This window comes from Peromyscus maniculatus, chromosome 4 (assembly GCF_049852395.1).
Source record: "Peromyscus maniculatus bairdii isolate BWxNUB_F1_BW_parent chromosome 4, HU_Pman_BW_mat_3.1, whole genome shotgun sequence".
In the NCBI taxonomy this organism is placed as follows: Eukaryota; Metazoa; Chordata; class Mammalia; order Rodentia; family Cricetidae; genus Peromyscus; species Peromyscus maniculatus.
Window position 1 is genome coordinate 130,408,522 of NC_134855.1, and position 13,747 is coordinate 130,422,268.

General features: G+C 46.9%; 1 protein-coding gene across 1 annotated transcript; it reads right to left on the reverse strand.

The window, feature by feature from the left end:
• Positions 1 to 5,197: 5,197 nt before the first annotated feature.
• Positions 5,198 to 9,048, reverse strand: LOC102924253 (beta-defensin 122-like). Its single transcript, XM_006985495.4, has 2 exons — positions 8,745 to 9,048; positions 5,198 to 5,436 (listed from the first exon to the last, which is right to left on the reverse strand). Exons 1-2 carry the CDS (start codon positions 8,800 to 8,802, stop codon positions 5,291 to 5,293), a joined length of 204 nt encoding a protein of 67 aa, XP_006985557.1. The 5' UTR covers positions 8,803 to 9,048; the 3' UTR covers positions 5,198 to 5,290.
• Positions 9,049 to 13,747: the final 4,699 nt, after the last annotated feature.

A 13,747-nucleotide genomic window follows, 5' to 3' on the forward strand; every position in this document is an offset into this window, starting at 1 on the left:
GCAGAGCCAACCCCATGGACAGAGGGGTACCGGTGAACCAGCCCTGAGAATGTGAGCGTGGGAGATCTGGCCTCACCTATCTGCCATACGGTGGTGTGGGCAGGGGAAACATGCCCCATCCCTGTCCCCATTCCTGTCCCTTGCTGCCTATAGAGGTGGGAGAGCTGGCCCTGAGTGAGGTCTTAAGAGCAGGAGAGCTGTCCCTGGCCCTCACCAGCTGCAGCACTCAGGAGAGCGGCCCCTGCACCTTGCCTGGACAACACAGTAGAGCTGGCCCTGGTGACCCAGATGTGGGAGAGTTGACCCTGGGTGTGTGAAAGCAGGAGAACTTGCCCTGCCCCTTGCTCATTGTGGCAAGGGGTGAACTAGCTGGAGGCAATGCTGGAGAGCTCACCCTGGTGGTGAGGACAGGGGAGAGCTGGTGGGCTGACCAACCCTGCAACTACCCAGGACCAGAACCAGGGTAATGAGTTGGCCCACCCCAATATCCACCTGTGATATCCATCTGTGATCTGCTGGAAGATCCCCACGTGAAGGGACCAGTCCTGCAGACCCAAAGCTGTAGGATCTCCACGACACAGAGCAACAACAGGATATTCAGGAGGAGTCCCAGACAGAGGCCAGCATCGATAGTGCAGCAGAAATCGGAGGCCTCAAGCCAAATCAATGACTCTGCAGTGAACACTTGCAAGTGAAGATCTAGGGACAAAAGGGTTTACTGTGTGACTCACTGTGATACACCACAGCTTCCATGATGAGATTTTTCCTCTTTTCCTTTTTTTTTCTTTTCTTCTCTTAAATTTTAGTTTATTTTGGTGTGGGCAGTTGCAAAGGCAGAGGGCAGATAAGAAGGTGTGGGGAAATGAAGGGGATTGAGATGCACGATGTGAAAGACACAAAGAACAAATAAAAAGAAAGTTTAAAAAAATACACACCAGTCTTGGTCTAAAGACAAGAGCACCTCGTCATTGGTGAGAGAAGCTGCCACCTGGGGCTGAAGTGCCCAGTGCCTGGTATGCCAAGGGTCCTGGGTTTCATACCCAGCATGGCAAAATAAATAAATAAATAAATAAATAAATAAATAAATAAATAAAATAAACGTCACCCTTGGCTAGGACTAGGGCGCAATGAGACATGAGGCCAAGGGATGACATTTTAGAAAGCATTAGCCTGAAAGTACCCCAAGAGTAACAGTACCCCGAGAGTCAGTGCTTGTTGGTGGGTCCAATCCAAGGCATCTCCTCCCCACGTGCTAGGCCTGGCTCTGGCAAAGGGAAACTCCAGACAGAGGCAAAACTGGTAGCACTTTTCGCTCAGTGGTCATGGACTCCTCTTCAAACTCAGCGGCTGGGGCCCTTCCTGTCTGGGAGTCACTCTGTCCTTTGTGTGTTTGTGGAAAGGACAATTACCTCCTCCTCTAGAAGATGCTAAAGATTCCTACCTGACTGTTGCACACCTATAATCCCAGCACTCAAGAGGCTGAGGCAGGTGGGTCTTTGTGAGTTCAAGACCAGCCTGGTCTACATAGCAAATTCCAGGACAGCCAGTGCCCTGCAGGCTACCCATCACTAACAGTCAGAGTCCACCGTCTATCTGCTGTTGGTCCCTCTCCTTCCCTAGTGTACCCATGGCTTAGTTCTCACCAGCAGCGTTAAGACCCAGTGTCAGAGACACCAACTCCTAATGGCACATCTTCAAATTAAGTTTGGACATTTCAAAGCTTTGAAAGTCTAAGGCTCAGTTGCTTAGCCAGTATTGAGTTCAAGGCCATGCCCCTCTTTGTGTCTGGAGGAGACACAGAGTAACTGCTGAGGCCCTGTGGAAGATGGGAGACAAGGATGCTGAGGTTTTATCTGAGCCTGTTCCGAGCTTATCGCTTCCTGGAGCTCCCTGCTCCTCTGGCATCTGGTCCTCCAGCTTCTTATCGCCACTCCGGCCTCCGCTTTTCTGGAGGCTTCTCCGCCCCTCAGCACTTCCTTTGTCTTCTTCCCCCAGAACCAGCCACTGCCCTCCTGAGGCAGATAATGCTTTCCCTGCTCCAACTGTGGACTTTTCTGACTTCTCCCCATTAAAAACGGCCCAGGCTACTGGAAACTCAATAGAAAAAAGAGAGAAGCAGAAAACCAACTCATATCCCATTGCCAATGGGCCAAGGACAAAGATGTTGGGGAGGGGAAGGTAGAACTTAAGATTTCCTGTCCTAAAACTAGCTGTTCAGTTTGTCTGGCTGTTTTGAGACAGCGTCTCAATAGCCCAGTTGGCCTCAGATTCCTGATCCTCCCGCCTCTACCTCCCAAGTGCTGGGTACACACCATTACATGCAGCAAAACAAGCATTTTAAAACAAGCTCCATAACCTTTGAAAAATACTCAAGAAATTATTGTTGAATAAATACCAACTAGAGATCGATTGCCTCCAAAGTTCTCTCCTGAGTACAGGCATAAGAGCAAGGCTTTCAGCCATTCTCAGGGGTTTTGTGGTGGTAATTCTGGGTTCCTAAGCCTGGTGCAGGATTGCTCTTTGGTCCTCTTGTGGCTGGATGTGGCCATGACACTGATGTTGCTAGTGAGCTATGTTATCACTAAGGTCAGACCAGCTAACTGCCAGTGGAGAGATCCAGAGCTCTCTCTCCTTCTGCTCCAACATCAGCAAAACTGTCTGGTCAAGATTTCACAGTAAGATAGTGTGGAGAAGCAAGCCCAGCTGAGTGGTGAGTGGATATGGAGCAGGGCAGGACGGAAAGTCTGCTCAAAAGCTAATCTACATTTATTTATTCCTTGTTTGTTTACGTGCACACCTGTGCTAAACTAGAGCACGGAAGTCAGAGGCCAACCGTGGGAAGCTGCCTCTCACCTCCTACTATGTGGGTCCTGGGGATCAAACTCAGGTCACCAGGCTTGGCAAGCACACTTGGATTCAGATTTTAGTGACTCTTGCGGATAAACTAAACAGGTTTCGCTTTATGACGTGGCCTTGAGTCTTTGATGACCAGAGACGGAACGTCATGGTTAAAAGCTGTGTGTTTGGATGTCAAGTTGATAAGGAGTACACTTGCAATGGTTAATTTTGACTGCCACCTTTACTGGATTAAGGAAAGAGGGCATTAGGGAGGAATAACCATGTGTCTCTAAGGGAGTTTCCAGAGAGTCTTCACTGAGGAAGAAAGGCCCACCCTGTGTGAGGGGCATCATTCTGTGGATCGGTGGTCCAGACTAAAAATGAAGCGGCTGGTTTGGGGAGGAACACGTGCCTATCAGAACTCACCTCACACTGCTTGTGGACCACAGATGCTGTTTGACCAGCTGCCTCCCAGCCCAGGCACCACGTCTTCCTCTGCCTGGCTGACTGTCTCTTAAACCCTCCCTCCCTTCAGTTGCTTCTTGTTAAGCACTTGGTCACAGCAGCAAGGAAAAGTTCCCAGCACTGTGATGGGTGGATGCTGTGTTAACCCTTTCACAACCCAGATGTCTGTCATCGGCACGCTGCACCGTCTAAGTTCACATGGTTTTCCTTGACCATCAGGCCTCATTAACACTTTAAAGACATGTTAAGGAATGCGTGAGATTCCAAGCTTGCACTGCCCCTAATATGTGGTAGACCCAGCTGCCCTGGCTGAGTGTACAGTTGTTGATACACTATTTGTGTACGTTTCCATCCCATCGGGCATGACAAGGAGCATAGAAATGGCAGGGTACATGAGGGATCTGGGTTCGCACTTCCCTAAGGCCTAAAGATGTTGGTCATTTTTTCATGTAATTATTGGTCATTTTTGTTCTTTGTGAGTCCTTTATATGTCCTGGATACTAGTCCTCTGTCAGATAAATAGCTTGCAGACACCTCCGCATTCTGGATTTAAAATGGCGACCAGCCAGGCGGTGGTGGTGCACGCCTTTGCTCCCAGCACTCAGGAGCCAAAGGCAGGTGGATCTCTGTGAGTTCAAGGCCAGCCTGGTCTACAGAGTAAGTCCCAGGACAGCCAGGACTGTTGCACAGAGAAATCCTGTCTCAAACCACTCCCTGACACCTCTCCCCCCTCAAAAAAAAAGAAAAAAAAGAAAAAAGAAAAAAAAAGAAAAAGAAAAGAAAATAGCAATCATTAAAGAAAAATAAAATCCTGGAGAGGGTGAAAGGGAAACAGAATTCTTGCATCCTGCTTCTGGCAATGTAAATTAGTGTGGCCACCATGGAACTACACGTGGAGTTCCTCAAACAATAGAAATTAGCTGCCACAGCATTGCTGTCCCAGTCCTGGACACACACCGAAGGAAGGTAGACCAGCAGATGTTATTGCTGCCCGCAGATCTGTGACCGTCACAGCACTGCTCACGGCAGCCACGTCATGAAGACATCCTGAGTGCCCGGCAGCCGAGGAGTGGGTGAAGAACACATGGACTGGTCAGGTGCAGTGGTTCAGACCGGTAACTGAAACACTCAGGAGGCTGTTTCAGTGCCACAAGTTCAAGGCAACTTGAATTACATGGTGAGTTCCAGGGTAGCCTGGGCTATAGAGTGAGACCTTGTGTCAGAAACCAGATGGAAGGCAGTGGGGGTGGGGCTGCGGAATACACAGACAATGAAGTGTTTGTTATTCATTCATGAAGGATGAAGCCACTCCATCTAAAGGAGAATGGGCAGCAGTCAAAATGGCCCTGTGAAGCAAACAGAGGTTCGTGGGGAAAGTGTAAGAAAGTAATGGGAATGAACATGATCAAAACACACTGTATGCCAGATGCAAATGTCACAATAAATCTACTGTCTTGCACAGTCAATGTGCCCTAATAGTATATGTAAGAAGTAAAGCACGTGAGGGGGGTGACAGGCCACACACAAACAGGACAATACTGTAGGTGAGAGAATTGGGGGTACGAATAGTTTGGCATTTCCAGGGGTTGCAGAATCATAGACCACAGGAATAACTACACTTACACCATGTCTAGATTACTTATAATTCCTAATACAGTGTAAATGCCATGTGTATAGTTCTTGAATATACTGTTTAGAAACAACTAGAAAATGCAGCCTGCTCCAGTAACGATGAAATTTGTTCTGAATATTTTTGCCATGCAGTTAGTTAGCCCCACAGACGTGGAACTCCTAAGGAAGGTGAACTAAACGCACAAATGCACCTTTTGACCACACGCCTTCTGCTGACATTTGGCTACATGTACATATATACACAAAGAGGCAAACCCAGAAGTCAGCCAATGTTGCTTTAATGAAGCTCAGGGGACAGCCGAAGTCAGACTCTGGGTGGGTCCACCTTCATTTTGTCACCTCAGGCTTCAGAGTGCTAATCCGAATCCTGTGACAGCTGTGGTACATTCTTGGGCTTCACACAGCACAATTTGCCACTCCGGCAAAAGATGTAGACCTTTTCATCCTTGATGCATTGGTCACGGCAGGTACCCTGACATTTCCAGCACTTTTCAGTGTTCCCTATACCAGAGCAAAAACAAGGATGCCTGGATCAGTCACAAGGTTCCAGGTAGAGACCAGAGGGCCAGTCAATAATAATGGCAGGAGCGATTACCTCTAGGGATTTAGGGAGGTCATATCACCCCCACATCCTCTGTGGACACTCCATCTCAATCTCAGCCTTCATAAATGTTCCCTCTTGGAAATGCAGTGGGTTACAAGGGTTAACGGCACAGTGGGTTATGATGCTAACAAAATGAACGTCGGACTCTATACCCCTGGGTTTGAAATCTGTGTCCCAAGCTACCCGGTAGTCCCTGAGCTGGTGACTTTCTTCTTAAGAATCTGTTCCCTCTTTTCTACAAGGAGATGGAGGTGTCTCAGAGAGCTGTAGCTATTAGTTGGTGCTTGCCTAGCATGTTTGAAGCCCTGGGTTCCAGCCCTGGCACAGCATAGACTGGGCATGATGGCCACAGCTAGGAGGTCAAGGGTGTCTTCAGCAACACACAGTGAGTTCGAGACTAGCCTCAGTACATGAGACCCTGTCTCAAAAGAAATAAAAGTAAAAGGCAAAATAAAACTAATTATTAACTAATTTGTGTGAAAAACACTAGTATTAAATAAATCCAGCCAAGGAATGACAGGACCTCAGCAAAGATTGAACAGTTGGAATTGCTTTACAAGGGAAAAAAAAAAAAAAAAAACCCTGAACTTGAAGGGACACATTAGCCAATAATGAAAGCTAATGGCTTAGGAGAAATGCAAAGTGGAAAGGATATTTAAATAAAGAAGAAAAGACCCACAATTGGTCAAAATGCAGAGAATTGATGGCTGTAGGGAGTCTGACCCAATTACTCTATCTACAATACAACCCATCCACCTAAGACTCGGGGTATATTGCAGAAGAGAAGAGGAAAGACAGCAGGCGACAGAGGACCAGGACACCAGCTGCTACCCTCTTCTAGATGTGACTGGGATGCTATGCCCATGAAACCTAACAATATGGCTGCTTAAGCAAGATCTGCATGACCACACCAGTAGATAGGACAGTGTGAATGGGGAAAATCTCACCAGACCCTACCCCCTAGACGAAGAGCCACAGGCAATCGATGGCTGCTCAGAGCGGGGAGAGTCAGTTTTCTCCAGGGATGAGCTCCCTGATAAGTTACCCCAAATGGTCAGGCCTAAACACATATGCATATGAGCAGCACTGTATGAATGAATGAATTCAGGAGAATATATACATATATAGGAAGAGGTCATAAATTCAAGATGGCGTGTTGGGGACACAGTGGAGTTGGAACTCAGAGAAAAGAGGTAGAAATTATATAAAGTACTTGTGCATGAAATTCTCAAAAACTATAAAATATTTTAATACAGAAAGGAAGGGTGAATCCTAACCAGTAGACCACCAGAGACACTGGAAAGGAAGCATGAAATAAGAAGAACCAATAGAAGTGCCAGCTGCTGATTAGAAATCCAACACACCCCAACGAGGAGGCACTACGGAAAATTAAGAAGGAAACAGAGCAACACATCAAACTATGTTCAATAACATTTCCTCCGATAGAGAAATACTTGAAATGCATACCCAAAGGGCATAGTGTGTGCCTGAGAGGGCTGAACCAAATGGGATGATTGTAGCAGCATTACTGGACATTACACAAAAAGGAAACAAAAGTGTTTTGGGCAATCAGGCTGCGCGCACGCCCGTGCGGAGAGCAGGGTTAGACTGAAACTTATTGATAATCATGCTTTATGCCAGAATAAAGATTGGTGTCATGTATTTAAGATACTCATGCCTTCCAAGGACAAAGGATAGCAAGGAACTGTTCACATCTGAAACTGGACAAATACTGCCTCCACGTGCCTTTCCTATGGACTCTAACAGGGAAAGAGCTTCAGATTAGCAAATTACACACAGGACTAACTGTGAAATGCACAGTGCCTTACAGAAACTCAATCTAACTGACAAGTTAAAATCAGGCCACCAGAGCTCAGTAACAGAGTGCCTGCCTAGCATGAACCATAAAAATATAAAAATAAAATGAGTACATAAAAGACTCAGTGGGCTACCTGTCCTGATGAAAGAGACATACAATACACAATACAAAGATGGGAATATACTGAGAACACGTGCAGAAATTGTCTATGGCTTGAGAACATGCTACTGTAGAGGTATTTGTGGTAAGAGACACGGAAATAAGGAAGTGAGGTATGGCCTATCATTCCTAGCAGGCCAGCCAGGTGTGTGACTCAGTGGCAGCACGCTCCCCCTAACATCCACGAGACCCTGGGTTCCATCTCCACCACTGCCAAAAGAAAGAGAAATAGAGGAACATAGAGGCAGGCTGTGAATTTGAATCAGAAGTACCAGCAGGAATTCCTGGATGTTTGTTTTTAATAGATTTTTCCCCCCATTTCTGGTCACTGCAAAGCTTAGAGACTGGTAGAAATTAGTACCCAACTCTTGGAAACTGGAAGCTGGAAACTATTTTTTGGTCAGGAAATTACAAGACAAGCCTGAAGCAGCCTATCACACCAGAGACTGAGGAATCTAGACAAGTAGGACTCCAGCAGAAAGATGGACACCTCAGATCAAAGACTCTCCCACTGCCAGAGGCGAGGAGCTTGTACAGCAATCGGAAGGGTGGCAGCAACCGATTTAACATGGAGCTTAGAACCATTAGTCTAATCTCTGTGAGTTCAAGGTCAGCCTGATCTACAAAGTGAATCCCAGGACAGCCAAGGCTGTTACACAGAGAAACCTTGTCTTGAAAAACAAAAACAAACTAAAAAAAAAAACCCACTAGTCTAAAATAAATCATATTTAGCTGAGCAATGATGAATCCCCTGTCTCCTGAATCCAGCTGTTATTGTGGGAGGAGAAAGGGGGATTGGAGAAGGCCGGGAGACCTAAGCATTTCTCCAAGGCAGAATCTTTTCGCAAATCACAGGAGACAATGCAGTTGACTTCCAGACCTTTATGTAACCCTGCACCTCTAACCCCCACCTCCTGCTAGCAGAATGGAAGTTCCTGGGAACTCTCCGATGAATTACAGAAAACGAAGAAGCTGCCTCCGTGGCACACCAAAATTTCGGTGTGCCCAGTCTTGACCTGTCAATCAAATTTGTTACATAAAAATCAGAAATTAGGAAGTTGAAATGCAGAGGAGGAGTGAGTTGGCTTGCAGGTTCTAACCCAAGATCTGAGGCTCTTCCCACCGCCCCAGACAGTGTCTCATACCCATCCGGCATTCCACCCAGGCCCTAAGTACCCTGGCCAGCCCCACTGCCCAACTCTGACCCTCTGAAGGGGTCTAGGTTACCTTGAGTGACCTGGGACAGCAGCAGCAGCAGAGCCGCAGTGAACAGCACAGTCTTCATGGCTTCAGGGATCCTGAGGTGTTGGCTGTGTCTGGCAAAGTCCAGGGCGATGGGAGAAGGCTCTGGATCCCTGCTCCTTGTAATCAGCCGGGACACGTGTCCTCAGAGGCCCACGCGCACAGTCTGCCCTGAGCCAGCTGCCTTCCTCATCCCTAGGCCTCCCCACTCACAGTGCTGACCACACACTCCTACACTAACACTCCTTTTGTCCTCCCAAACACCAGCAAGACTAAATCAACCCCACAATGTCAACCCTACAATGGTCAGAGCATATCACTGTAAGTATATGTCAGTCTCTGTCAATCCCGCCCAGAATCCTCCACTCTGGAGGAAAAAGAACTGAAGTGCCCCGCCCCCCCAGCTGAGAAGCTGTTCACAGATGATGGCTGCTGAGGGAGCGGGGGTCAGTTGTCTTTCAGAGTCTGGCCCCTGGTAGATTGTGCTGCAGTGAATGGCCACACATCCATGAGTCTATGGGCAGCACCAACTGGACTAGTTGGGTTATTTTTTAAAGGGTAGGGCAGGAGAGATGGGCTCAGTGGTTAAGAGCACTGGCTGCTCTTCCAAAGGAACCCACGTGGGTTCCCAGAATCCACATGACAGCTCACAACCATGAGCAATTCCAGTTCCAGAGCATCCCACACCTTCTTGTGGCTTCTGTGGGCACCGCATGCACATGGTACACAGACACACAATAATAAAATGTATTTTTTTAAACAAAGATGGACATGAAGTTGAGAGGAAGGTAGGGAGATGGGAGATGGATCTGAGAGAAATTGGGGAGAGGAGAGGGGTGGAAATGATGAAATACATCATATGCATGCATAAAATTTTCAAATAATTAAAATATTATATTTAAAATGTTAATACATTTAAAAATCCTTGGCACTCCACAATTCTTTCCACGATCTATAATGTCCTCATTTGATAGCCCTTCCGGTAAAGCTTGCCACACAAGCATGAGGTCCCAGGTATAATCACCAGAATCTATATAAAAGAGGCAAAATTGGATTGTGGCGGTGCATGATTTTAATTTCGACACTCGTGAGGCAGAAGCAGGTGGATCTCTGCGAGTTTGAAGCCAAGCTGGTCTACATATACTAGGGACTAGGGGGGTCCAGCCCCTCAATAATCCCCTCCCAGGGTCCGGGAAGAATCTACAACCAGTTGACAATTAATCTTTGATGTAAAGAAATGAATCTATGTACAAGAAACTCCTTAGTCCACACACTTTATTATTCTGTGATAATTCTCTCTCTACACAGCTTCTATTCTGCTCTCATGCCTAGCTCCTTTCTTGCCTGATTTTTCTCTATATTCATCTACTGCTCCCTCTAAGTTCTATCTTAATTCTCTAGTCTTAACTCTGCCTCATCTAGGTCTTTTTCATCTTGTTCTTACCCAACTAGTACTTCCCCATCTGACTCTTCCTCATCTTCCATATCATCCACATGTACTCTGGTCAAAATCCTCCTTATTCCTCCCTATTCTCTGTCTCTCCATTCTCTCCAAGGCTCTCAGGAGTCCAACTATAAATCCAAGCAATAGCAATCCCCTGCTCTAGGAAGGTCACCAGGCTTGAATTCTCTGGGGTCATAAAGGCAGGTAAGAATTTTCCTCAGGCAGTGACCACCAGGCTTTCTTTTACAATCCAAACTGGGAGTGGTAAAAGAGGAGGTCAACTGAGTGCTGATGACCGTTAGTGTATGAAAAGGGGGATCTGTGTGCTCAGTCTGCATTCCGAGAAGTGGTTAGGTAAGAAGTTAGGGGTCTATAAAGTTAGTAAGGCTGTAAGAAAGGAGGGTCCGAGCTAAATTGTGTAAAGCTATTACTTAAGGTCCACCTGACCTAGGCGGTGTCTCCTTGTGGAATTTACCTTAAATCAGGAGACTAGCATGCGGTGGTCTGGGCTGTTATTTCTGTTAGTCCTTGAAAGTGGCTAAGGGAGAGATCTGATTCCAGTGCTGAAAGGGGAGAAATGGATGAGCTGGGGGGAAGGAAGCCTTTCCTGAGGCTCTTCTCCAAATACCTTGAATGTATGTCCAGAGAGTGATCAGTCCACACTGTTAGCCCTTCTTAGGGAAAAATCAATTGGGAAAACTATGAAGGCACACATGATTTTCATAACAGAAGACAGTTGATTATAACAAGCCAAATAACACCAAAAGCTCCTTGGAAGTTGGCTTCCTCTGAAGGAATTCCTTGATCCCTTCAGGTAATGACTTTGCCATAACCAGCTGAGTTCTTATGATATTTTCCTGCGGCCTGCATCATACAGAGGGAGTTCTAGGATAGCAAAGGTCTCATAGTGGCCCAGCTGTTTCAAAAAAAGGTTAAAGAAAAGCGTGGTGACACAGACATATAACCTCTGTGCTGGGGAAATGGAGGCAGACACTCAGGAGCCCTGAGGCTCACTGGCCAGCCAGAGAGAGACTGTCTCCAAACACAAGGTGGGTGGCCGGCTCTTGAGAAATGACAACCAAGCTTGACCACTTGGCCTCCACACAAACAATCACACCAATCCAAACACTTGGATGGACACACACATGTGGTGGTATTGTGTTCCCCAAAATATTGTGCACTCTAATAAACTTATCTGGGCTCAGAGACAGAAGAGCCACTAGATACAAAGGCTAGAAAATGGTGGCACTCATACCTTTAATCCTAGCATTCCAGAGACAGAAATCCCTCTGGATCTCTGTGAGTTCAAGGCCACATTAGAAACAGCCAGGCATGGTGACTCATGCCTTTAATCCCAGAAAGCGAACCTTTAATCCCAGGGAGTGGTGGTAGAAAGCAGAAAGGTATATAAGGCGTGAGGACCAGAAACTAGAAGCATTTGGCTGGTTAAGCTTTTAGGTTTTGAGCAGCACAGTTCAGCTGAGAACCATTCGGATATGAGGACACAGAAGCTTCCAGTCCGAGGAAACAAGATCAGCTGAGAAGTTGGCCAGGTGATGTAAATGTAACCAACCGTCTTATTAAATAAGAAACACAGAACCAATGCAAAGAAGAAAGCCAAGAGGTCAGAGCTAAGAGCTAAGACCTTACCCTTCCTCCTGCGGAGGTCCTACCTCTCCGAACCAGAGCCTGAGCTGTCTCCTTTCTTCAGATGTACTTTCCCACTTCAGGAGCTAAGGAAGAGAGGACACTGTCCACACCTTCAGCAGTGTGTCTATCAAGATTTTTTTTTTTTTGAGACAGGGTTTCTCTGTGTAACAGTTTTGGCTGTCCTAGAACTCAGTCTGTAGACAAGGCTGGCCTCAAACTCACAGAGACCTGCCAGCCTCTCTTTCCTAAGTGCTGGGTTTAAAGGTGTGTTCCACCACCGTGTGGCAAGATATTCTCTGTCCCACTGCCTAAAATAGCCAGTTTTCAGAAGAACTTTGGCATTGAAGCCAAGAAAGACAGAGTTGAAATTATCCGGTTCATTGTCCCAGCTGTACCACTTAGTTGTGTGACCTTAGGACAAATTAGATTCTCTCTCTGGGATTCAGTCTCATCAGTGAGCAGATTAGAGCCAGGGGCTGTAAAACTCAACCCAACTCCCTGGACACTCAAAACACACAGAAAACATAAGGCTATAGAAACTAAGGCTTTGCCACCAATATAGCTGAACTAGCCGAGCTTACACCTGCAGAGTCCCAGGGCCGTGATCATCAATCTTCTGTCTCTTTACAACCTTCTTATCTCAGCTGCCTCAGTGGGGTTGCCATGGAGACCCAGGTAAAGGTTCCAAGAAAGGCACCCCAGCCTGGGTATCCTTCTGGACAAACTACAGGCTGTCCTTCATTGCTACTGCTGATGGCAACCTTGGATCTTGTCTTGGAGTTGGCTTCACAGAATCTTAGTGCTGTCCCCACTCAGCCTTAGAACTTCCTGTTACAAGAACTCCTGTGTGTGTGCCTAATCTTGGTCGTCATCTTGACACACTTGGGAAGAGAAAACCTTAGTTAAGGAATTGCCTCCATCAGACTGGCCGGTGGGCCTGTCTGCGGGTGATTTTCTTGAATGCTAATTGGCATAGGAAGACCCAGCCCACTGTGGGCAATACCATCCCTAGGCTGTGTAAGTAAGCTAGCTAAGGAGGGGGAGAGAGAGAGAGAGAGGAAGCCAGCAAGTAGTATTCTCCATGGTCTCTGCTTCAGTTTCTGCCTCCAGGTCCCTGCCTTGAATTCCTTCCTTGACTTCCCTTGATGATAGAATATGGAGTCTTTCTCTGGCCCACCTGCCAGCTCCCAAATAACCACATGGAGACTTCTTATCAATTGTGAAAGCTCAGCCTATAGCTAGGCTTTACATAGCTAGCTCCCATAACTTAAATGAACCCACTTCCATAATCTACATACTACCACCTGGCTCGTGGCCTGTCACCTCATCTCCTACATGACCTGCTTCCTTGCATCTCCTGGTGACTCCGCCCTTCTCCCTAGCATCCTCTATGCCTGGAAATCCTGTCTAGCTATTGGCCTTTCAGCTTTCTATTAAATCAGTCACAGTGGCATATCTTTACACAGTGTAAACAAATACCTGGCAACAATGGACTGTAACCTGACAGCCAGTCCCAAGTTGCTTTTGGTCGTGGTTTTCTATCATAGCGGAGCTATGATAAAAGCTAACTAGGACAGGCGGTCTGGAGTTCTCTCTGCTCTAGACCCCAGAAGCAGTCTGTGTTCTTGTGCTCCCAAAAGAGAAGAATTCAGACAGGACACAGCAGTAGAGAAGTGGTCAGGGGTCTCATTAACTCAGCTGAAGAAGCCACAGTGCACTCTTGAGAAAAGGAGCCAGCTGAGCCAAACAGAAATGGCGCGGATCCCCACAGGCATGGGCCTTATGTCTCTCTCCTGTCACCCTCTCCCCTGTACCTGGAAACTTCCAGGAAACGGGTGTGCTCTTCTTGGCAGTCCATTTTACCCCCAAATCAGTTTGTTATAAGTAAACAAAT

Coding starts and splice junctions, on each gene's coding strand:
- LOC102924253 (XM_006985495.4), bottom strand. CDS start 8,802: ATGAAGACTGTGCTGTTCACTGCGGCTCTGCTGCTGCTGCTGTCCCAG. Junction 5,437..8,744: donor GCTGTCCCAGGTCACTCAAG/GTAACCTAGACC, acceptor GCTCTGGTATAG/GGAACACTGAAAAGTGCTGG.